The sequence below is a fragment of the Rhinatrema bivittatum genome, chromosome 1, assembly GCF_901001135.1.
Source record: "Rhinatrema bivittatum chromosome 1, aRhiBiv1.1, whole genome shotgun sequence".
In the NCBI taxonomy this organism is placed as follows: Eukaryota; Metazoa; Chordata; class Amphibia; order Gymnophiona; family Rhinatrematidae; genus Rhinatrema; species Rhinatrema bivittatum.
In genome coordinates, this window is record NC_042615.1 from 497,912,505 (window position 1) to 497,936,064 (window position 23,560).

Genomic DNA, 23,560 nt, shown 5'->3' on the forward strand with positions numbered 1-23,560 from the left:
AAAACAAATAGGAGAAAATATTTTTTCACGCAATACATAATTAAACTGGAATTCATTGCAGAGGGCGTGGTGAAATCTGTAGCTGGGTTTAAAAAAGGTTTGGACAAGTTCCTGGAGGGGAAGTCCATAAACCATTATTAAGATGGACTTGGGCAAATCCATTACGTATCCCTGAGATAAGCAGCATGGAATCTATTTACTTTTCGAGATCCTGCCAGGTACTTGTGATGTAGATTGGCCACTGTAGGAAATAGGATACTTGGCTTGATGGATCTTTGGTCTGACCCAGTATGGCAAATCTTATGTTCTTATGTACATAAATTCAGAGTCTGACCTCTTTCAACCAAGGTCAGTACCTCTCATTATTTTATGTGCCCTGGAGTGAGGTGGGGTTACATAAAAATTGGTGCCCAAACATGAGGTAGAGAAGACAGTTTGGAGGGGATACAAAAACGTTTTGAAGTGTTTTTGGAGTTTGGGATTGTGTACGTTATTTTTTGCACAAGGGAAGTGTGAGTTTCAAAAGAGAATAATGGATGCAAGATGGCACCTGGAATATTTGATGCCGAAGACTTTCGCACCAGAAATGGAAGAAAAAGTCTTCTGAAACTGTGTGGATACAAAGCCCACAAGGAGGAAGGGAGGGAGGAGCTTCCTTATCAGCAAGGTGGAGGATGTCAGCAGGGTGTGACGCCAGGTGAGTATTGGGAGCAAATCCTATTGAGTCAAGTGCATGAGGAATGAATCACCATAAATGGAGGGAGTGCCATCTTGTTTTCATGGAGTTTGGTGTTGAAGAGTGTGCAGTGAGCGGTGCAGTGACTGGTGCAGTGACCAGAGCGGAAGGTGCCCACTGTGATCAGAATGCAGCGAAGGTTTCTGAAGAAGGCTCTTCTATGAAGAGTTGCCTCTGGAGTCACTGAAAGAAAGTGGAGAAGTTGCGGGTTTCCCAGTCTGGGACAGTTGCCTGCATGATGGTTGGCAAGGCAGTGGAAGGGCTCCGAAGCCAGGATTTCCCAGTCTGACCTAATGTTTGAGTTAAAGAGTTGGGAGCATGGAGTTGGAGTTCTGGAGCAGGCAAGTACTCAGAATGGAAGGAGGGCAGGTGGCCATCTGACCATAGTGCACATGCTGTGCACTTCAGCTGCATAGCCACCTGCTATCTGGGCCTGGGGTTCACGCGGGGTTAGTGCAGCGAACCAGATATTCAGGAAAAAGAACAGCATGAATTAACAAAAGTGGTGGAGATTCAACAGTTGGTGGCTGCAGGAAATAAGCAGGAGAGCAAGGCTGTGTAGAGCCTCTCGCATACAGCCAGTGGAAGTGAACGGATTAGTAGCAGAGGTAAGGTCTACCCTGGAGGTGGTGACTACCACTAGCGATGTGACCAGGGTCAGGCTACAGGCTGAAGAGAGTGCAGCAGGCATTGGAGTGTGCCCTGCCTTGGTCATCCAAAGCATCAGCTGAAGGAGTGGTGAAGGGTGAGGTGGTGTCGAAAAAACAGGAGCATCACGGGTAGAAGCCAGGCCGTAGTCGGAGGGAGTGCATGCGGTGCTGGTTACTAATGTTCCTGAGGAGATGTATTATCGCAGGCCTACATGCAGCAGGAGTGGGTTGTGGTTCAGGAGCATCTGGGCGAGACCTTGAAGAAGTACAGTATGAGGCTGACCCTTATGGACAGACCACCACAGTGGTTTTTCCCTGGTCCATGCTAGCCTGATTTGTATGTAGTGGAGCCGGCACCTGTGCCTGTTTCTGAAGAGGGACGGATGTCATCAGAAGCCCCGTGGTGCCTGCGGGAAAAAGAATCTAGCAGGCTCTAAAAAGCCAACAACAAACAAAATATAGGGAAAATACAAATCTTTATGGGTAGACTTTTAATGTCCGGTATCTTTAAGGGTAACACCCAAAAGGGAGTACCTCAATGTTAGGATATACTGTTTTTGCTTTAAATTTTTAGGTGAACTTTAGTGCTCATGTTTGTGCAGCATGTGTTGTATATTCTGTCTTGGTTGCAAACTCTCCTTAATAACCACAGTCCTTGAGAAATTGTAAGACTTCTAAGGGAAATTATTACACAAAATATAAATGAAGCCGCCTATACTGGAGCGGCTATTATCATGAGCTGAACTGCTTTTCACCGCGTTGATAATGAATACCTTGATCGTTTGTAACCAATTTCTTTAGGCTCATCCACGCTCTGTACTCCTGTGCTACGTATAAGACAATGTGCTTTGTCTGCCAGTATTAGTAGCTTTGTATCTTCCACATCCTCCAGCACCTGACCCTCAGCCATGTTCTGGTGAGGGGACAGGTTGAGTGAATACTGAATTTATCCAGTTTTACTCTGGGGATTTCCAGGATTCCCGTTTGCTCACTATCTTACAGGAAAACCTCTCTTTGCACATATAATGGAGATGAGAGGTGACTGTGTCAGCACATGAGCAGTTGCTGTGCCTCCCTTTTGTTTCCTGTGATTGAAAGTGCCTGTACGTATCCTTTCTTTCCTGTATACCGAGATGATTGTATCTCCCCATTGTTTTTTGGGTATGGAAATGACTGTACCCTGTACTGATTTTTGGGCTTCCATAAGAGCATAAAAAGTTGCAATACTGGGTCAGACCGAGGGCCCATCAAGCCCAGAATCCTGTTTCCAATAGTGGCCAATCCAGGCTACAAGTACCTGGCAAGTACCCAAACATTAAACAGATCCCATGCTTCTGATGCCGGTAATAAGCAGTGGCTGTTCCTTAAATCAACTTGACTAATAGCAATTTATGGACTTCTCTTCCAGGAACTTGTCCAAACTCTTTAAAACCCAGCTAAGTTAACTGCATTAACCATGTACTCTGGCAACAAATTCCAGAGCTTAATTGTGCATTGAGCGAAAAATATTTTTCTCTGATTTTGCTTTAAATGTTCTACTTGCTAACTTCTACTATCTGAAAGAGTACGCAACCAAGTTTCTGTTTTATTCATCATTCCCTTCCTAATAATTTATAACTTAATGTTTGCTTTGTTGACCACCGCAGCTGATGATTTCAATGTATTGTCCACTATGATGCCTAGATCTTTTTCCTGGGTGGTAACTCCTAACATGAAACCTAATATCATGTAACTACAGCATGGGTTATTTTTCCCTATATGCATCACCTTGCACTTGTCCATGTTAAATTTTATCTGCCATTTGGACGCTCAATCATCCAGGCTCGCAAGGTCTTCCTGCAATTTATAACTATCCGCTTATGATTTAACTACACTAAATAATTTTGTGTCATTGCAAATCTGATCACCTCGCTCGTCGTTCCGCTTTCCCCTTTCCAGATCATTTATAAATATACAAGCCGTGAAGCCCGTTAAAACGGGCTACATCCCTCTGTCTCTCACCTCCCCCTCATTCTCTCTCCCCTCACTCTTCACCACCCCCTACCTCCCTCCCTCCCTCACCCACTCCTCCCCACCCTCCCTCTCCTCTCACTCAGTCCCTCCCTCCCACTCAGTCTCACTCACTCCCTCCCCCCTCTCTCCCTCCCTCTCACTCACTCAGTCAGTCCCACTCACTCTCACTCAGTCCCACTCCCTCCGTCCTCTCCCTCAGTCCCACTCCCTTCCTCCCTCTCTCTCCCTCCCTCTCACTCAGTCCCCCCTCCCTCTCACTCAGTCCCTCCCCCTCACTCAATCCCTCCCTCCCACTCAGTCCCTCCCTCTCACTCAGTCACTCCCTCCCCCCTCTCTCTCACTCAGTCACTCCCTCCCCCCCTCTCTCCCTCCCTCTCACTCACTCAGTCCCACTCACTCTCCCTCAGTCCCACTCCCTCCCTCTCTCTCCCAGTCCCACTCCCTCCCTCAGTCCCACTCCCTCTCACTCAGTCCCCCCTCTCCCCTCTCACTCAGTCCCACTCCCTCCCTCTCACTCAGTCCCTCCCCCCTCACTCAATCCCTCCCTCCCACTCAGTCCCTCCCTCTCACTCAGTCACTCCCTCCCACTCTCTCTCTCCGTCCCTCCCTCCCACTCAGTCCGTCCCTCCCTCTCTCTCTCTTCTCCCTCCCTCGCTACTGGCCGCTACCGCCGCCCACTACCGGTACCGCCGCCGCTCGCTACCGCCGTCGCCGCCCGCTGCTGCCACTGGACGCCGCCCGTTACCGCCGTCGCTGCTACCGCCGCCGCTCGCTACCGCCGCCGCTCGCTACCGCCCGCTGCCGGTACCGCCGCCGCTCGCTACCGCCGCTCGCTACCGCCGCCCGCTACCGCCGCCGCTCGCTACCGCCCGCTGCCCGCTACCGCCGCCGCTCGCTACCGCCCGCTGCCGGTACCGCCGCCGCTCGCTACCGCCGTCGCCGCCCGCTGCTGCCACTGGACGCCGCCATTTTTTTTCTTTCTGACGCTGGCTCAGACCGACGTGCTCGCCCGCACATGCGCGGTAGAGCTGGTCTCTACTGCGCATTTGCGGCACGTCGGTCAAGCTTCGTTTATCTAGTAAGATTAAAAAGCACCAGTCCACGTACAGATCCCTGTTTACCTCTCTCTACTGAGAAAACTGGGGGTATCCTTTGGCATGGCAGATACTACCATAAGAAGCTTGCTGGGCAGACTGGATGGACCATTTGGTCCTTTTCTGTCAGCATTACTATGTAACTATGACCATTTAATCCTACTCTCTGTTTCCTCTTTTTTAACCAGTTTGCAATCTGCAAAAGTACATTACCTCCTAGCCCCTGACTTTTTAATTTTCTTAGAAGCCTCTCACAAGGGAATTTGTCAAACGCCTTCTGAAAATCCAAATACACTATGGGGTGGATTTTAAAAGGGTTACGTGCGAATACCTGCTCCTGCGCGCACCAAGCCTATTTTGCATAGGCCCGGCGACACGCGCAAGCCCTGGGACGCGCATATGTCCCGGGGCTTGAAAAAAGGAGCGGGCGGGGCGATCCGGGGGCAGGGGCGGGACCGAGGCCTCCGGAGGCAGGCGCAACTTATTTAACAAAGGTCGGGGGGGGGGCGGGTTAGGTAGGGGAAGGGAGGGGGGGCAGAAGGAAAGTACCCTCCGAGGCCGCTCCGATTTCGGAGCGGCCTCGGAGGGTACAGGGAAAGCCATTGGGGCTCCGCTAGGACTCGGTGAGTGCAAGGTGCACAAGTGTGCATCCCCTTGCCCGCGCCGACCTGGATTTTGTTACATGCGAGTGGCTGCTCGCACATGTTATAAAATCTACGCCCGCACGTACCTCTTAAAATCCAGCCCTATATCTACCAGCTCACCTGTATCCACATGTTTATTAACCCGTTCCAAAAATGTAGTAGATTTGTAAGGCAAGACTTCCCTTGGATAAATCCACGTTGAATGTGTCTCATTAAACCAAGTATGGTATATCTATATGTTCTGTGATTTAGTACTTTAGAATATTTTCCATGATTTTTCCCTGCACTGATGCCACAGCCAGAGCATAAAGCTCACAAGATACCAGTTGGTCATCCTTTTGCTAGTAGAATACCTCATCCATGCAAACATAGACAGGCTCTCACCAAATACAGAACAAAAAAAGAGACCATAAAGTAGAAACAGAAACATATAGACAAAACATCAAATAAAATCAATAAATGTAAAACTTTCATAATAGTAAAACATTAATAAAAAGAATAAATATTTCAAAGCAGCAGACGAATAGAAAATCCATTAATTAAAAACTCAAATAACTGTTATTTCCCCAAACAACAATAAATATTTTAAAACAGCAGACACATCAAATAATCCCTGAAAATTAAAACCAGTAAAGATTAATACATCTCCTGCTCTATACCTGGGATCTTTTGATGCCAATCACCCTGAGATTGTTGTTGATTGGGGGGAGGGGCACATAAACTCTATCCTCTCTTTTTCTCACACTCACACACTTACACATCTTCATTCTCTCAAACATTCCCCACATGCTTTCTCTCTCTCTCACACACACATGAACAAGCATTCTCGGACTCACACATAGGCACCTTCACGTACACACACTCACACAGGCACTCTCTCAAACACACAGAGGCACTCTCTCACACACATGGACACATACATACAGGCACTCACACAAACATGCATGCTCTGAGGGCCTTGTCTTTGGCCATTGTAATTTGGGTTCCATGGCAGCCCTCGTCTTCAGCCACCAAAGCTCCGCGGCAGACTGTCAGGACCTCAAGTTAGACTGCAGTGGAATGGGTTCTGAGGCAACTTGTGCTCCATGACGACCCAGCCAGTCCTTGTCTTCGGCCCCCATGAGATGGGAGCCATAGTCGCCTGGACTTCTTCTTCAGCCACCATAGAATGGGCTCCACCGCAGTCCCGCCGGACCTTGTTTTCAGCAATCATTTGGGGGAGAGGGGATGTGGATATGAAAGCTGGAAACTCCTGCACACTGTAATTCTCCCCATTCTCAGTAGCCTTGAGTTGGCTGCTGAGAAGAGAGAGGATCATAGCATGCAGTAGGCAGAGAGACGGTGGACAGTACAGGCTGGATTTCTTTCACAAGCTGCAGTTTTTGCTCCAAATATGCCGAATGACCATACCTGGGAACTTTTGACTTCCAGTCACCCTGAGATTACCATGGATTAGCAGGGGGGGGGGGGGGGAGGGCAATTGCACAGTGGGACCGGATGCTCACACTTACAGGTTCACACTTATTTTCACTGCTCATTCTCTCACGTCCATTTACACCTTTACTTCTGCCATTCTCCCACCAACACACACACACTCACTCACGTCTCTCCCTCTTCCATACACACATGCCCACTCACTTTCACACCCTTGCTCACTTGCACTCAGCTCCTACTCACCTACATACACTCTCAGATCTCTTCTTCCTACACAAATACACACTCACTCACTCTCACAGACATGCTCATTCATTCTCTCTCCCCCTCCCCCCTTTCAAAACGCACTAGCAACAGCAGACTCTAACTTGGGCTCCTGGAGCAGCAGCAGCCTCTTCCTTCTCCTCCTGTGCTGCGGAAGTGGACTCTGCCTGTTTCTTACTCCTCGTTTGATGCACGGGCAGGAAATCTCAATGTCGATTGGCCAAGGCAAACAGTATGAGGCGGGCAAGTGGCTGGATACAGGAAACAGGCTGTGCAGGAGCAGGTGGTGTCACGAGGAAGCGAAGTTAAGAGTTAAAAAGGTCCGGAGATGGTAGAAATCACTGTCGAGTTCCTCCTTTTTCAGCCGCGCAAGACCAATGATGTTCCTTTCTTCTTTCCGGGTCCAAGCAGATTGGTTTTGCTGCAGCGCCCGGAGATTTCTGGTATTTCCCGGAGACCCAGTAATTCTTTTAGAATTCCGGAGTCTCCGGGCCAAATCCGGAGATTTCCCAGGTATACGAATGACCACCCCTGGGATCTGTGCAAAGAGTGCCCAAGACATGCAGGAAGCTTGAGAACCTGAGTGATATCTAGATGAGAACCTAAAGAAAGAGGACATGTAAAAGTATATTTGTTTTGCTTTGCTGCTTATCTCTGCTGTTGATTCCTAATTCATTACTTGTGCTTGTCCAACATGAGAAAATACAGCCCTTGCCCTCTGTTTGACCGTTTTTATAATTTCTTGAACTCACAGAGACTGGGGTCAGTCTCTGAATCCTAGAATCAGACACTCATCAAGGGGTCATAAAAGATACAAATGCATCTTCCCTTTGGATATGTGGGTGACTGTATTCCACCCCCCCCCCCCCCCCCCCTTGGCATAGCATGAATATGGCTGTTGTTTTTTTTTCCCTTGAATTCCTGTGTAACTGTAGTAATACCTGAGCGGGACCTGTATCCCCTTAATCTCTCCCCTTGTGTGTGTACTAATTCTAGGACTACCTTAAGCTTTTCTCTGCTCTCTTCCTTTTTACGGATGTCTGAAATAGTGCCCCCCCCCCCAACGCCACAGCTCCCTGGCATCAAGCTTTCTCTGGCATGATGGCATTCTTGCCTTCCTCCTGACACACACACAGAGCCTGGAAAAACTGGCGCTCTGCTAATGAGGTCAGCAGCAGTGCTGCAGCGAGCCACCCACCCGGGCCCTGCTCCCTCGACTGAGAAATGCGCAGGATGCTAGGGGCGGGGGAGAGTACGTGTACGGGAATCTTGTGCATGGGACGAAGAAAAGAGCACGATTGAGAGAAAGAGAGAGAGAGGGAGCGTGCGCGCAAATCTCTTCCGAGCTGGATCCCTGAGGGTGCTGCAATGCAGTGCCCGGCGCAGGGGTCTAGCAGGGATGTCAGAGGCGGGCTCAGAGTCTGAGGCGCCCGGGACAGGGAGGGGGGAGGACGGTTTCACCCTCCCCCCCCCCCCCCCGGATGTGAAAGAGCTCTGCAATTATAGGCTGTGGAAGAAGTAGCTGGATAAGGCAACTGCACATTATAATCTGAACTACATATTATCCCTGTGTTATAGAGAGAGAATATGCAGAATCAGTTTATCTGTCTCCACAGGACCTCCTGCTACAATATCTATTTCTACAGATATCTATCAATCTCTGTGACCATCTATTTATGTCTAGCTAGTTTTACGGTATCTGTCTCCACGATGTTCATCCATATAATTTAAGGTTGCCAAGTGGCTGGTATTTGGCTGGCCTCGTTCGTTTTATGTTAAGGGAGACCACCAGCAGCCGGCAACAACTTTTAAGCTGGCAGTTGCCCATGAGCAGTCTCTTGTTTCTTCCCATTGCACTCCTTCATCCTCCTCCCCAGCTTCAACTCCTTCTCCTTTCCCCCCTCTCTACCTACTCACCTTATCTTAATCCTAAAGCTAAGCTGCCTGGGTAGCAGCGCTGGGCTCTGCTACTGTATCAGCGCACTTGTCCTACCAGTGCCAGGGACCTGTGAGCCAGTGCGTGCTCACAATTCCTGCAGCCACTCCGCCTGGCTCCGGCTATAGCTTTCCTTCTTGTAAGGGAAACCCATGAAGGTGCAGGTGAGGCTGCTGGGGCCCCTGTGAGCAGGCACTGGCTCACAGTCTGCGTACTCGGGCACCAACAAGAGTTTCCGGCACTGCTGGTATTCGGGGATAGCGGCAGTGCTCAGCGCTTGCCAACTGTGCAACTCAGCTTCAGGAATGAGACAAGGTGAGTGAGGGGGTAGAGACGCAGAGGGAAGAGGAGGAGGAGGCAGTGGAGCCATGAGGGTGGGAAAGTTTGGCATTTTATGGGGGGCGGGCGGGGGGGGGGGGGGTGTAGCTGAGTTGGCAATCCTACTACAATATCTATTTCTCATTGTACCCATTCTACACTGTATCTATCAATTCAATTCCAGGAACTTTATTGGCATGACCATTTGTACATTTGTTGCCAAAGTAATGTATTCAAAGTGATAGAAAAAGGGTTGGCCTGGCGGGAAGAGGTGCCTGGTTCAGTCCCTTGGTCAGGTCGTCTTCTGCTGAGGATACTGCGAGCCTCTAAGGGAGGGAGCGAAGGTCATTGTTAAGGGCGACACCTGGTGGCTGGATTTAAAGCCCACGCTGGAATGTTCCAGAATGAAGCCTGGTGCTTGGCTCCTGGCCTCAGGACCATTGTTGGAATGACCAGGCTGAGAACAGTGGGGGGGGGGGGAGTGTCTATTAAAACAGGGGAAACATCCCCAGATAGTTGCAAATGAAGGCTCATGCAGCACTGGTTGCTTCCGAACTGAAAGAAAAAGAAGAAAGGAAGAATGACCAGGCCAAACAAAGGTGATAGAAAGAAAGATAAATCTCTACAATATCTGCCAATGTTATCAATTGGTACGGTATTTATATCTACAATATCTTATCAATTTATTTGTCTCTACAGTGTCTGTCATCAGTTTTCTCTCTTGCTATTTTCCTTTGTTGCTTGTTTCCCCACACACCTTAATCTGAGCACCAAAGCACCACGATGGATGATGAAAGCCCCCCCCCCCCCCCGACCCCCACTCCAATCCTTTCCAAGATGAAACAGTAAAATCTTATAATGCTAAGACCACTCCTCTTCAGAGGAAAATATGTTGGGTGGTGGGTGGGTGAGGAGGAGAGGAGAGGGATGGTGACCATTCTTATTCTTATTTAATACCTGCATGGGTTTTTTGTTTTTTTTCTGCCAGGAGCTGGCTAATTAGAAAGGGCAGTATCCAGCAGTGATAGCTTCACAGGGAAGGTTCACCCCTGGAAAGTTTTTTTTTTTCATCCTCTTCTGTGCTAAAAATAGCCACGACTCTCATGTAATCAGTCCAGAGCACCCTGGAGGGGAGTGGGGAGTGGGGGGAGGGGGGAGAGGGAGTTCTGATGTGCGCACGGAAATCACTCAGACGCAGAGGAGGAAAATTCAGAGCAGCACCACGGGTGAGGCCAAGCAGCCGATCCATAGGTGGTGGTGAGGAGACCAAGCGTGGGAAGGCAAAGAGAAGAATAACCAGGTGGAAGCAGAAATAAACCCAGAGGTCCAGTCCTCTATCCCCCCCCCCCCTACCTCCTGGCCGGTGATGTCTCTAGGACCAGGCAGGAGCGGGGGGGGGGGGGGGGGACAATGGGAGATCAAATTAGATATGGCACGGGGACAAGCTAATGTAACATTTCCATGCATCACATCCACCCCCACAGCATGGCTCCCTGTCATTTCTGCACGCTGCACTGATAATGCACCTTTCTGTATCATTTCCACTCATGTCGTCAAGGCCATAATAAGTGATTTGGAGCACAGGACAGGCTGTCAGCTTGAGGGTCTCCATCATAATTCCTGCAAGCTTTAAACTAAAGATAAGTAACTCGGGGATATAGCTTCAAGCAGGCGTGAGAAGTAAGACAGGGATGTATCCTGAGCCTAAACTTCTTTAACATCTGCATCAGTGATCTCCCCACATCCTGACAAGCTCCTCAGTCCCAGGACGGAAACTAAATGACTCGAGAGATCAAATGCCTGCTGTATGCAGATGACCTGGCTATTTTACTTCTGATCCCAGAAGGTTTGCCAAAGGACCTAAGCCTGCCAGAGGCTTATTGTGAATCATGGGTTCTACAGGTGTGAATCTGTAAAAGCCAACAATTACAATTTTCCATAAAAGCAGTCAAAAATCTCCAACACAAATTCAAATGTTTCCTAAATAACCCAAAATCCGAGCTTACTGTGTATATCTCGACCTGGCGCTAACTGCATCTGGGAATTTTATACTGGCTACAAAGATAACTACAAGAAAAAGTCCCAAGGGCTTTCTATCCAAAGAAAAAAAAATCCCTGTCCAGTTACAATCCTATTGCAAAACTACCATTAACATTATTTGGTAGCATCATTCATCCAATTCCCCATATATAGGAGTGAAGAATGGAGTCTATACAGAATGGGCCAGAACTCCAACGTAAACCCTACACTTCCAGTTACATACCCTGCATCCACAGAAACTCCCCCAGCAAAGGGTACAGAGCAAAACTAGCATATTTCCCCTTACTACTCATTATGCAACAAAGAATTTTCAAATTCGGGTGTCACTTCCACTCTCGGGCACCTTATAAAGTAATATAAAACTCTGCTAAAAGGAACTTACTTAGCAAAGCTGCCACAGCAAAACAGCTAGGACTGAAACAGCAACAGCCCTGCTTTTGAAAAGGCAGCATTGCAAATGTTACATCAGGCCTTAGAACACAATAAACCACCTATAGGAAAAATAGAACAAGGTAGATGGCTATAAATCCCTGCACAGAAACCGCATGCTAGCAAATTACCTCCTCTCAGTCACCCATGCAGAACATGGTGGTTAAAGCAGCGGTCGATGAGCCAGGAGGCCAGGGTTCAAGTCCCACCTTGTACCCATGAGCAAGTCACTTTACCCTCCGTTGCCTCAGGTACAAACTTAGAATGTAAGCCTTCTGGGGATAGGGAAATTCATACTAAATGTAATCAGCTTTGAAGTGCTGAAAAAAGTGCAAAAAAAGCGGAATATAAAAATCTAAATAAAAAAAATTAAGACAGACCCTCACCAAATTACAAAATGAAAGACCATTGTGGAAGCAGCATTCACATTCCATGGTGGGGAGGAATTCATAGTCATCGTGCAATGGTGACATCTAATGATTGGATTTAGGGCTTATGACTACAGGGTTTGGGAAAGAGTCCTGGTCCCTTGTGTGCATAGCCCCTGGCTGAGGACTGTTACTGCAGTGAGTGGGCTAAGTGAGTTGAGAGGAGATATAAAATAGAGGGAAAAAATATCCGTGGGTGAATGAAGGGTCAAGGTACCAGATTCCAGCCTCGGTTTTGATTGAGCAGGAAGTCCAAAGGAGCAAGAGGAAACTGTCAGGTCCAAAAAAAGAAAATAGAAATGTGCAAACAACAACTGAAAGACAAATTCTGCATGAAATGCAATACTGGATAAATACAAATAGAAATCCATTTCCTCCTATATTGTGCAAAATGCAAAAAATAAGAGATGCACATTCCTGAAGTCAACATATTCAGCCACTAATCTGAAAGTAAAATGCTATTTTCTACCTTTGTTAATTGGGCATTTTATTTTTCTAATCACATTGGTCCCACTCTCTTTTTACCACTTTCCTCCTAACAACTTTTCAGGATCTCCTTTCCATTTTCTACTTCTTCACTCTCCTCCTCTCTTGTTCACTTTCTTCCCTACATTTGCCTCTGACAGTATTTTTCTTTCATCTAATTTTTCTCCATTTCTCCCTTCTTTACATCTTTATTCACTCATAGCTAGTTTTCATCCCTCCTTCTCCCCCTTCTTTCCTTCTCAAAATCTCCCTGTCCCAACCCTTCACCTCCCCAACTCTGCCATCTGTTGCCCTCATCGGTCAGGGATGGATTTGGTCTGCTGCGGCCCATCGGCACTGATTTAGTTCCAGTGCCATGCTGCCCCCTTCTCCCAACAGCAAACCTCTCACCTCTGCGAGATAATCCCTGCCCCCAGATCTGATCTTCATAGTGCAGCGAGCACAGGGACTAAACCTAAATTCACAGGCCCTGGCCCCTGCAGGGATGCCCAGAGGGGGTGCAGCCTGTAAGTGCCGGCTTTAGTCCCTGTGCTTTCTATGCAACTGAGGTCCAGGGAGAAGAGAAAATAGCGGTGGCAGTGGGAAGGGAACCATCCAATATATCTGGAACAGGATGGGGAGGATGGCAAAGAAGAGCAAGATATTTGCTCCCCACCCCCCAAATTTTGCTGCCGACGATCTGCTCTCAGCCTTCTATCTCCCCTTCACTGGATTGTTCCCCTTCCCAGTCTCCAGCTACCTGGCTCCCTTGGCCTTTTCCTACCAACAGTTACCTCCTTCATGGCTCTCACATATCTTTCCCTTCCCCACCCTGCCTCGTCATCCCTATACCGACTCTTTCTCTCTCACAACCACCCTCTCTCACTTCTCACAACCGTTCTCTTTCCCTCTCATCCCCTTCCAAGCTCTTCCATCGCCTCCAGTCACTCTCCCACCTCCCTCCTTACCAGCTCTCCACATTGTTTATCTCACACCCCTTCCTCGCCCTTCCACCTCTCTCTCTCTCTGTGTATTATCCCATTGTCCTTCCAAGCCCTCAATCTCCCTCTTACTATTACTAGGGGGTTCCATCAATAAAATCAGCACATCTCGAAGTCACTAGAAACAGAGCCTTCTCCGTAGCATTGCCTGAGCGGGTTAGAGCAATTGAATGTGGCAAAACATTTAAAAAGGCTTTAGAAACCTGCAAGCATTTAGCAACCTGGCCACGTAGTGACCAACCAGGTCTATTTCGGGCAGTATCATATACGCACTAAAGATTATCCCAAATGGAGGATGTGGCCCTTCACATTTTGTTTATTTAATTTTATCAATAAAGCTGTTACATCTTTTGTTTTGTCATGCATTGATTATAGCTTGTTATATTATTTACATGGAATATATTTTTTATGCATATCTCTTTTGCGATTCACCGTGAACATTTGTGTGATAGGCGCAAACTATAAATTTTAAGTAAATTCTAAATTGTTAAATTCTGACTTCTTTTAATTTTTTGCCTACCTCCCAGTTTTCCATCTGCCACTTTCCCAGCCCATCTGCCCCATCTTTCTCGTTCTCTTCTCCTTTATAGCTCTCCAATTGCCCCTCTTTTATCACTGTTTATCAACTTCCTGTTTTCCTTCTCCTACCTTTCACCCACTTGTTACTCCATTTGCAATCTGTGTACTCATTCCTGCCCCAGCCTTTATCTAATTTCTTCTGCTTCTTATCCCTTTACCATCCCAATTTCTTCCCTGCTTTCTTGTCTCTTATATCCTATGCAGTCTCCCATTCCCCCTTCTCCATACATTACAGGAGGACCTTGCAAGACTGGAAGATTGGGCATCCAAATGGCAGATGAAATTTAATGTGGATAAGTGCAAGTTGTTGCACATAGGGAAAAATAAACCTTGCTGTAGTTACACAATGTTAGGCTCCATATTAGGAGCTACCACCCAGGAAAAAGATCTAGGCGTTATAGTGGATAATACATTGAAATCGTCAGTTCAGTGTGCTGCAGCAGTCAAAAAAGCTAACAGAATGTTAGGAATTATTAGGAAGGGAATGGTTAATAAAATGGAAAATGTCATAATGCCTCTGTATCGCTCCATGGTGAGACTGCACCTTGAATACTGTGTACAATTCTGGTCACTGCATCTCAAAAAAGATATAGTTGCGATTGAGAAGGTACAGAGAAGGGCAACCAAAATGATAAAGGGAATGGAACAGCTCCCCTATGAGGAAAGACTGAAGAGGTTAGGGCTGTTCAGCTTGGAGAAGAGATGGCTGAGAGGGGATAAGATAGAGGTCTTGAACGAGTAGATGTGAATCGGTTATTTACACTTTCGGATAATAGAAGGACTAGGGGGCATTCCATGAAGTTAGCAAGTAGCACATTTAAGACTAATCGGAGAAAATTCTTTTTCACTCAATGCACAATTAAGCTCTGGAATTTGTTGCCAGAGGATGTGGTTAGTACAGTTAGTGTAGCTGGGTTCAAAAAAGGTTTGGATAAGTTCTTGGAGGAGAAGTCCATTAACTGCTTTTAATCAAGTTGACTTAGCGAATGGCATCTGCTAATAGTGGCATCAGTAGCATGGGATCTTCTTGGTGTTTGGGTAATTGCAAGGTTCTTGTGGCCTGGTTTGGCCTCTGTTGGAAATAGGATGCTGGGCTTGATGGACCCTTGGTCTGACCCAGCATGGCATATTCTTATGTTCCCTCTTACCTCTTAGGCATGCCCCTTTGCACAATCTCTCACTACCTATCCCATCCTTCACTTCTTTCACATCAATTCTTGCTCTATTCCAATCCTTCATCTCCCATGTCTTATCCCCAACCGCCAACCCACATCCACAGCTTTATCTCACATAACCCCCATGAATGCCCCCCCAGCCAATCTCACACATATTCCTTAGCCCTGTATTACATCATAAGAACATTAGAAATACCATGTTATGCAGTGGTGTAGCCACAGGTGTGCCTGGGTGGACTATGGTCCACCCATTTGGGGCTCAGGCCACCTATTCAGAGCTGCCTGACACTGGAAAATGAGGCCTGCAGAATGGCCATCCCATTGCAGATTCTATCGCACAGCAGCCAAAGGCCACCTTGTGCCCTACCCCATGGCAGATGAAGAGGCCTTCAGCATCACTGCTACAGATCCCATCCTGCGGCAGCCAAAAAAGGAGAGGGCTATTACAAACCTCATCTCATGTCAGTCGAAGAAGGAGAAGGCTGCTATGGACCCCATCCCATGGAGGTTGAAGAAGCAATTAGCATGGCTGTCACAGTCCCATCTCTTGGCAGAAGAAGAAGGGATCAGTCGGTAGCTGACCAAGAGGCCCTGTTTATGTGAATGTATGTGTGAGTAGGAGACCCTGTGTGTATATTGTGTGTCTGTTTGTGAGTGTATGTGATTGGAAGTCTGTGTGTGTGTATGTGTGAATTGAAGCCTGTGTGTGTATGTGGGAGCCTAAGAGAGTGAGAGCCTATGTGTGTGTGTGTGTGTGTGTGTGTATGAGCATGAGAGAGTGAGAGCCTGTGTTTCTGAATGAGAATCTGTGTGTATGTGTATGTCTGTGGAGCGTTCAGGTAGAGCCTGAAAGACTGAGAGCCTATGGGAGTGTGCACAAGCAAGAGTACATGCATGTGTGTGTGTGTGAGTGTGTGTGAGCCTGTGAGAATCAGAACCTGTGTGTGTGTGTGTGTGTGTCTGTGTGTGTGAGAGAACCTGTGAGGGAAGGTATTCGAGAATGAGAGCTTAGATGCGTGAGAGCCTGTGTGTGAAATGAGAGAGCATGTGAGAGTGAAAGCCTATGTGTGTGTGTGCGAATCTGTGAAAGTGAAAGCCTGTGTGTGTGTTTATCAGCTTGTGAGAGAGCACATGTGAGAGCCTTTGCATGTATGTATATGTGGGACAGCATGTGTCAGAGCTTGGGTATGTTTGTGTGTGAGGGTGCCTGTGAGAGAAAGCATGAGCCTATGTGAGTGTGTGTATGATGGAGCCTGTGAGAGAAAGCATGTAAGAACGAAAGCCTGTGTGCAGCCCTGGATTTGTCAATAGGCACCTGTTATGCCTTTGCATTTAAGGGCAGCAGGATAGCTAAAATTTGCTGCCTTCCAGCTCTGCTGAATCTCATTCAGCAGAGAACAGCCCTCTGCTATCCTATAACAGATCCTTTCAGGAGGTAAGGTGATGAAAGCACTAAAAGTGCCTTGGGGCAGCAAAATCCTAAATCCATCTTTACATGTGGGGAGGGGGAGGGGAGGAAAAGAAGAAGATAGGAAGAGACAGAAGAAACAGAAAGAATAAATAGACCCTGAAAAAGGAATTAGGAAAAGACTGACAAGGGGAAGGTGGAAAAAACAGACCAGGACCAACTGATTAGAAAAATAAAGAGGCCAATATTCAGCATTATTTACAGTAGCTGGATAAAGTGAGGTGAAAGAGGCTATTTTAGCCAAAAAATATCCTTCAAAAATTGGAAGAAGGCTCCATCTGAAGAAAATAGGATAAATCATAAGCTTTGTCAAGTGTAAAACATTGATAAGCAGGTGAAGAGAATTTGAAATGAAGTTGGCCGTAGAGGCAAAAGCTCATAATAAAAACTTTTTAAAATATATCCAAAGCAAGAAACCTGTGAGAGAGTCGGTTGGATCCGTAGATGACCGAGGGGTTAAAGGGGCTCTTAGGGAAGATAATGCCATTGCAGAAAGACTAAATTAATTCTTTGCTTCCGTGTTTACTAATGAGGAGATACCAGTGTTTACTAATGAGGAGATACCAGTTCCAGAGATGGTTTTCAAAGGTGATGAGTCAGATGAACTGAACTAAAGAGTAGCAAATCACTTGGACCAGATGATATGCATCCCAGAGTACTGAAGGGACTAAAAAATGAAATTTCTGATCTTTTAGTTAAAATTAGTAACCTATCATTAAAATCATCCATTGTATCTGAAGACTGGAGGTGGCCAATGTAACCCCAATATTTAAAAAGAGCTCCAGGGATGATCCGGGAAACTATAGACCAGTGAGCCTGACTTCAGTGCCGGGAAAAATAGTGGATACTATTCTAAAGATCAAAATCGTAGAGCATATAGAAAGACATGGTTTAATGGAACACAGTCAATATGGATTTACCCAAGGGAAGTCTTGCCTAACAAATCTGCTTCATTTTTTGAAGGGGTTAATAAACATGTGGATAAAGGTGAACCAGTAGATGTGGTGTATTTGGATTTTCAGAAGGCATTTGACAAAGTCCCTCATGAGAGGCTTCTAAGAAAACTAAAAAGTCATGGGATAGGAGGCGATGTCCTTTCCTGGATTACAAACTGGTTAAAAGACAGGAAACAGAGAGTAGGATTAAATGATCAATTTTCTCAGTGGAAAAGGGTAAACAATGGAGTGCCTCAGGGATCTGTACTTGGACCGATGCTTTTCAATATATTTATAAATGATCTGGAAAGGAATATGATGAGAGAGGTTAATAAATTTGCCAATGATAAAAATTATTCATGGTAGTTAAATCACAAGCAGATTGTGATACATTACAGGAAGACCTTGCAAGATTGGAAGATTGGGCATCCAAATGGCAGTTGAAATTTAATGTGGACAAGTGCAAGGTGTTGCATATAGGGAAAAATAACCCTTGCTGTAGTTACATGATGTTAGGTTCTATATTAGGAGCTACCACCCAGGAAAAACATCTAGGCATCATAGTGGATATAATACTTTGAAATGGTCAGTTCAGTGTGCTGCAGCAGTCAAAAAAGCAAACGAAAGTTAGGAATTATTAGGAAGGGAATGGTTAATAAAACGGAAAATGTCATAATGCCTCTGTATCATTCCATGGTGAGACTGCACCTTGAATACTGTGTACAATTCTGATCGCTGCATCTCAAAAAAGATATAATTGCGATGGAGAAGGTACAGAGAAGGGCAACCAAAATGATAAAGGGAATGGAACAGCTTGGAGAAGAGACGGCTGAGGGGGGATATGATAGAGGACTTTAAGATCATGAGAGGTCTTGAATGAGTAGATGTGAAATGGTTATTTACGCTTTCGGATAATAGAAGGACTAGGGGGCATTCCATGAAGTTAGCAAGTAGCACATTTAAGACTAATCAGAGAAAAATCTTTTTTACTCAATGCACAATTAAGCTCTGGAATTTGTTGCCAGAGAATGTGGTTAGTGCAGTTAGTGTAGCTGGGTTCAAGAAAGGTTTGGATAAGTTCTTGGAGGAGAAGTCCATTAACTGCTATTAATTAAGTTCACTTAGGGAATAGGTACTGCTATTAATTGCATCTGTAGCATGGGATCTTCTTGATGTTTGGGTACTTGCCAGGTTCTTGTGGCCTGGTTTGGCCTCTGTTGGAAATAGGATGCTGGGCTTGATGGACCCTTGGTCTGACCCAGCATGGCAATTTCTTATGTTCTTATGTTCTAAGTGGCAGTGGCTGAATATCTGGCTGTGATCAGTGGTTGTCACTTAGGGGGTCATTTTCTATCCCTATCACTCAGAAACGGGACTTTTCGCATGCGATAGCTAGATGGGGCGGAGTCAGGGTGGCGTCGGCACTGGAAGAGGAGGAGTCGGGGCGTCGTCGGGGCAGACGTGGCGGAAACTTCGCTAGCGGCGGAAATGGTAAGACCCCTTATCACTGCCAGTAGCGCGCCCAATAGCACCGCCTTTCACAGTGGCGCTATTGAGTGCAAAAGCCGCCAGCAAAAACACTGTGGTGTTGCGATTGATGCCGGCTATCGCAGGCCCGCCCCCCCGTTACTGCGCGATTCAGGAAGGCGTGCGAAGATAGAAAATCCAGCCCTTAGTTGGAAAAGTAGTTATCTGGAAAAGTGGTGGGCAGGATGTGGGAGATTGGGGAGGAGCTACTTATCTGGTTAACTTAGCCAGATGAGTGCCAATTTTCGGATGCATCCAGTTAAATTAACCGGGTAAGTTAGATCTGCTCATTAACTTTTACAGGGATATTCAGTGGCATAGTCTTATCCGGCTTTTACAGGGATATTCAGTGGCATAAGTCTTATCCGGCAAATTTACATATCTAGATAAATTTGAATATCTACCCCAAAAAGATCAGACAACAAAGGTAAAAAAAGTATATTTTGAGTTTTTAATGATGGAATATGCCATCTTTGGGAACATGCATTTCTAGAATTTTTAGTTTTTGCTTTATTATTTAGAATGCAGCTGTTCTTGTATTCTTGGACTTTCTATTTCGATTTTGTCTGCGTGTTTCTGTTTCTAATTTATTGTTCCTTATTTCTGTATTAAATAAGGGTCAGTCTGTGTTCTGCATGTGTGACAGAAATGCAGTATTCCTGCTACCGTGTAGTTTCTCTGTAGGGACTTGTAGGAATCCAGCTTATTCTAATACCCCAGTAGGTGGTGCATTAGTGTTCTAGGGCCTGATGCATTATTTGCCTTGCTACATTATCATAGATAAGGTTGCTGTTGTTTGAGTCCTGAGAGTTAGTGCTGTGCTTGTATGGTATGGCAAGTTCTATTTTTTTTTTCGCAGGGGTTTATATTACTTTTAGTGTTTAGTAGTGGAGGGATTTTGTTTTGCTGAGGACACATCAGGATAGGAATACATTTTATTTTTTATGTTGGGTTGTAATGTGAACTCTCCTAGTTCTGCTTTGAACCTGTTCTTATGATTATTGCTATTTTATTGCAGTTATGAAGATCTCTGCCTTTGTGGTAAAAGGACTTGTTAAAAATACATTGATATTTGTTTTATTACATGATTAATTGGATCTGATGTTCATTATGGGGCAGATTTTAAAAGCCCTGCGTGCCAGCGCACCTATGTTGCATAGGCTGCCGGCACGTGCAAAGCCCCGGGATGCGCGTAAGTCCCGGGGCTTTGTTTGGAGGGCGTGTCGGGGGTGGCGCGGCATTTGGGGGCATTCCAGGGGCGGGGCCGTGGGCCTGTGCCGGCCCGGGGGCGTGGCCGAGGCCTCTGAACCAGCCCCCGGGCCGGGGAATGGCGGCGCACGCAAGTTACGCCTGCCTCAGGCAGGCGTAACTTTCTTAACAAAGGTAGGGGGGATTTAGTTAGGGCTGGGATTTAGATTTCGGAGCGGCCTCGGAGGGAACAGAGGCAGGCTGCTTGGCTCGGCGCACGCAGGTTGCACAATTGTGCACCCCCCTGCGCACGCCGACCCTGGATTTTATAACATGTGTGTGCGGCAGCGCGCACACATGTTATAAAATCGGGCGTAGATTTGTTCGCGCCAGGTTGCGTGAACAAATCTACGCCCGTGCATAACTTTAAAAATCTACCCCTATGTGTTCTTTGCTTTTTACGTATCTTCTTCTGAATTCATAAACTGCAATAAATATACAATACATTGGAACAGATTAATAAGGAATGTTTAATGTCGGTAAGTGCTTGAAATAATTGAGTTAAAATATTTTAAAGTTACACTCATGACGCATGATCGCTGTTGCAGACTATTTAGAAATCCATTGTCAAGTGCACACTAATAGGCATTATTTAATGATAAGAGTATAGCTAGTAGGGCGCAGACCCATATGCCTACTGCTGAGTGCTCACTCATGTTAACCTTTGGCCCACCCAAAAAGTCAGTTCTGGCTATGCCACTGTTGCTGAGAAGGACCAAGAACAATTGAGCCCAGCATTCTGTCTCCAGCAGTGGCCACAACTACCAAGCATATCCCAAAACGTCGATCTGTTTCACATTCTCAGTCTCAAGGACAGCAACAGCTTTAGCTAGTCTACCTGGCTTATGATTTCAGGGGTTTGACCAGGAATGTGTCCAAACTGCTTTTAAACCCGGCTATGCTAGTCACCTCGATCCTGCAACATATTCCATAGCTTAATTGTGTGCAGAGTGACAAAGTTAATATCTATGATTTGTTTTAAATCTGCAGGTTGTTAGTGTCACGCCCCCTTGACCGCTTGCATCGCGGGGCGTTCCTGGGTCCAGGACTGACCTGGTGGGAGCCCCCTCTAGGGCAGACTGCATCAGTCCTCACGTTCTTGGTGCCTCCACCTGGGGAAGAAGGCGTCAGTGGATGGGATTTCCCTCCCTTCACCCCAGGAAAACAAATGGGATTGTGAACACAGGGCTGGCAGTATGTACAAATATGTGCAGGTTTAATAGACTATATCATTTATGTATTTATTACTTATTCATTTCTTTTATATACCGTCAATCTGTAAACAATCTAGACGGCAAACAAGTAAGAAATACAAGGACTAAGTAAAAGAAAACACAATAAAATTAAAATAGGCAAATACAGAATAAAATTCACATAAGCATATGCATTTCTACATGACTATGTACATGGCTAATAGGATGTCAAGCAGCACCGTTATCCACTCCTGGTTAATAGTCTCAGGCCACACAGCTATATACATTTCTACAAGGTAGCAAGAACATTTAATATTTGGCAATTTGGGGATGTTGGCCCCCACAGTATATCACCGTATAGAAGAGAAGGGACCTCTTGAGTTCCCGCTTAATCAAGTGTTATTATTATCCTCCCCCTTATTTTTTCCCCCCAAGTCTCACCCATGTGAAAAGATGCAACTGGGCTGGTGGGCAGTGTTAGCCTGGGGAGTCTGTTGTACGTAAACCGCTGCCCTCTCCTCTGTGCTGCTTCCGCTCTGCTGAAAGGGTCCGTGCCAATGCTGGGGTTCACGCCCTCCTGGGGGACCACTCGATCTGTCACTGGGATCCACGCTATTCCTGATCTGCCGCCGGGATCCACGCTCTCCCAGGGGACCGCTCCATCTGCCAGTGGGGTCTCCTTACTCAAGGGAGACCCAGGGTCACCTCCCGATCTGCCGCTGTGATCCACACCCTCCTGCGGAACTGCTCGATCTCTGGATCTGCCACTGTCCTTCGGTTCCCCTCCCTTGTTAGGAAGGCTTTTCCTGGCTTGTGTTTATAGCTCCACTAGGCACATGGCTTGTTTAGCATTCAGTGATTCAGACCTTCTGCAGTCTTACCTTATAATCGGGCCGATACAGTAAGGAGCGGTAGGAAGAGCTGCGTTAGTACCGGGCGCACCCGCGTTTGCCGCACGCACAGTCCGGCTCACCTACCGCTCGATACTGTATTAAAATGGCATGCAAATGCAAGCCGCGTCCAAGAAGTGTCCATGAAGTGTTAGGCTCGCGCAATCCATTTTACTGTATAGAGCGCTATACAGTGACTATACAGTAACCTGGGTGCGCTGGTACCTGTCATTTGAAATGTCATTTCAAATGACAGGTACCAGGAAGTGGACGGTTCTCCTACGCTCGGGATTGCCAGTCCTCTCTCCCCTCCTCCCGAAGCAACGTCGGCTTTCGCTAATGCACTGCCTTGAGCGCCCAAATTGCATTCATTCACCTTCGCCGGCGCTCAAGGCAGTGCATTAGCGAAAGCCGACGTCACACGCCGTGACGCCAAACGTAGTGACGTGACGTCACTACGTTTGGCGTGCCTTGAGCGGCCAAATTGCACGCACAGGCGCACATTCATTCATCTTCGCCGCCGGCTCCCTCCTCCTGCCTGAATGCACGCAGGAGAAGTGGCCGCAGCTCAGTAAAGGATTCTCCTGGGAGCGATCGTGTCAGAGGGCCCGTGCCGGCAGCCCCTGGGAGGCAGGGGAGCTGCAGTGCGACTCCGGAGGAGGGCTGCAAGAAAAGTAAGTTACACTTCACATGTCGTTTCGCTTTTCTCCTTTTTCGCTTTTCTTTGCTTCGGGAGGAGGGTAGAGAGGACTGGGCTGCCCCGGAGACCGGCACCCATGGACGCGGCCAGGGCAGGTGAGCGGGGGCTGGGGGAAAGTTTGCCGCCTACCCTTACCCCTGCCTCTAACGCAAGGGTAAGGGTAGGCGGTAAGTTAGCAGGTTAAACGCGCGGCAAAACTGCAGGTTCAAAAAGCGATAATCGGGGCACGCGTTACTGTATGGGAGGGGATAGCTAATCCGATCGTTTACATCTCATATACATGCCGCGGGCGGAAGGTGTTACCCGTTGATTTAAAGAGGCAGTAAGGATGGGTTAAAAGGGATAATGAATGGCGGGTTGGACTAATGCGGCCAAATTGTGAGTAGAAAGGAG

At 46.9% G+C, this 23,560-nt stretch overlaps 1 protein-coding gene across 1 annotated transcript in view; it reads left to right on the top strand.

Moving 5' to 3' along the window:
- The first annotated feature begins 543 nt into the window (after positions 1 to 543).
- ATP2B3 (ATPase plasma membrane Ca2+ transporting 3) overlaps positions 544 to 23,560 on the top strand; it is a 200,070-nt gene continuing 177,053 nt past the window's right edge. Inside the window, exons 1-2 of the mRNA XM_029614564.1 lie at positions 544 to 697; positions 8,964 to 9,086. Of these exons, the coding sequence (XP_029470424.1) occupies positions 544 to 697; positions 8,964 to 9,086 (277 nt within the window). The remainder of the gene's footprint in view (positions 698 to 8,963; positions 9,087 to 23,560) is intronic.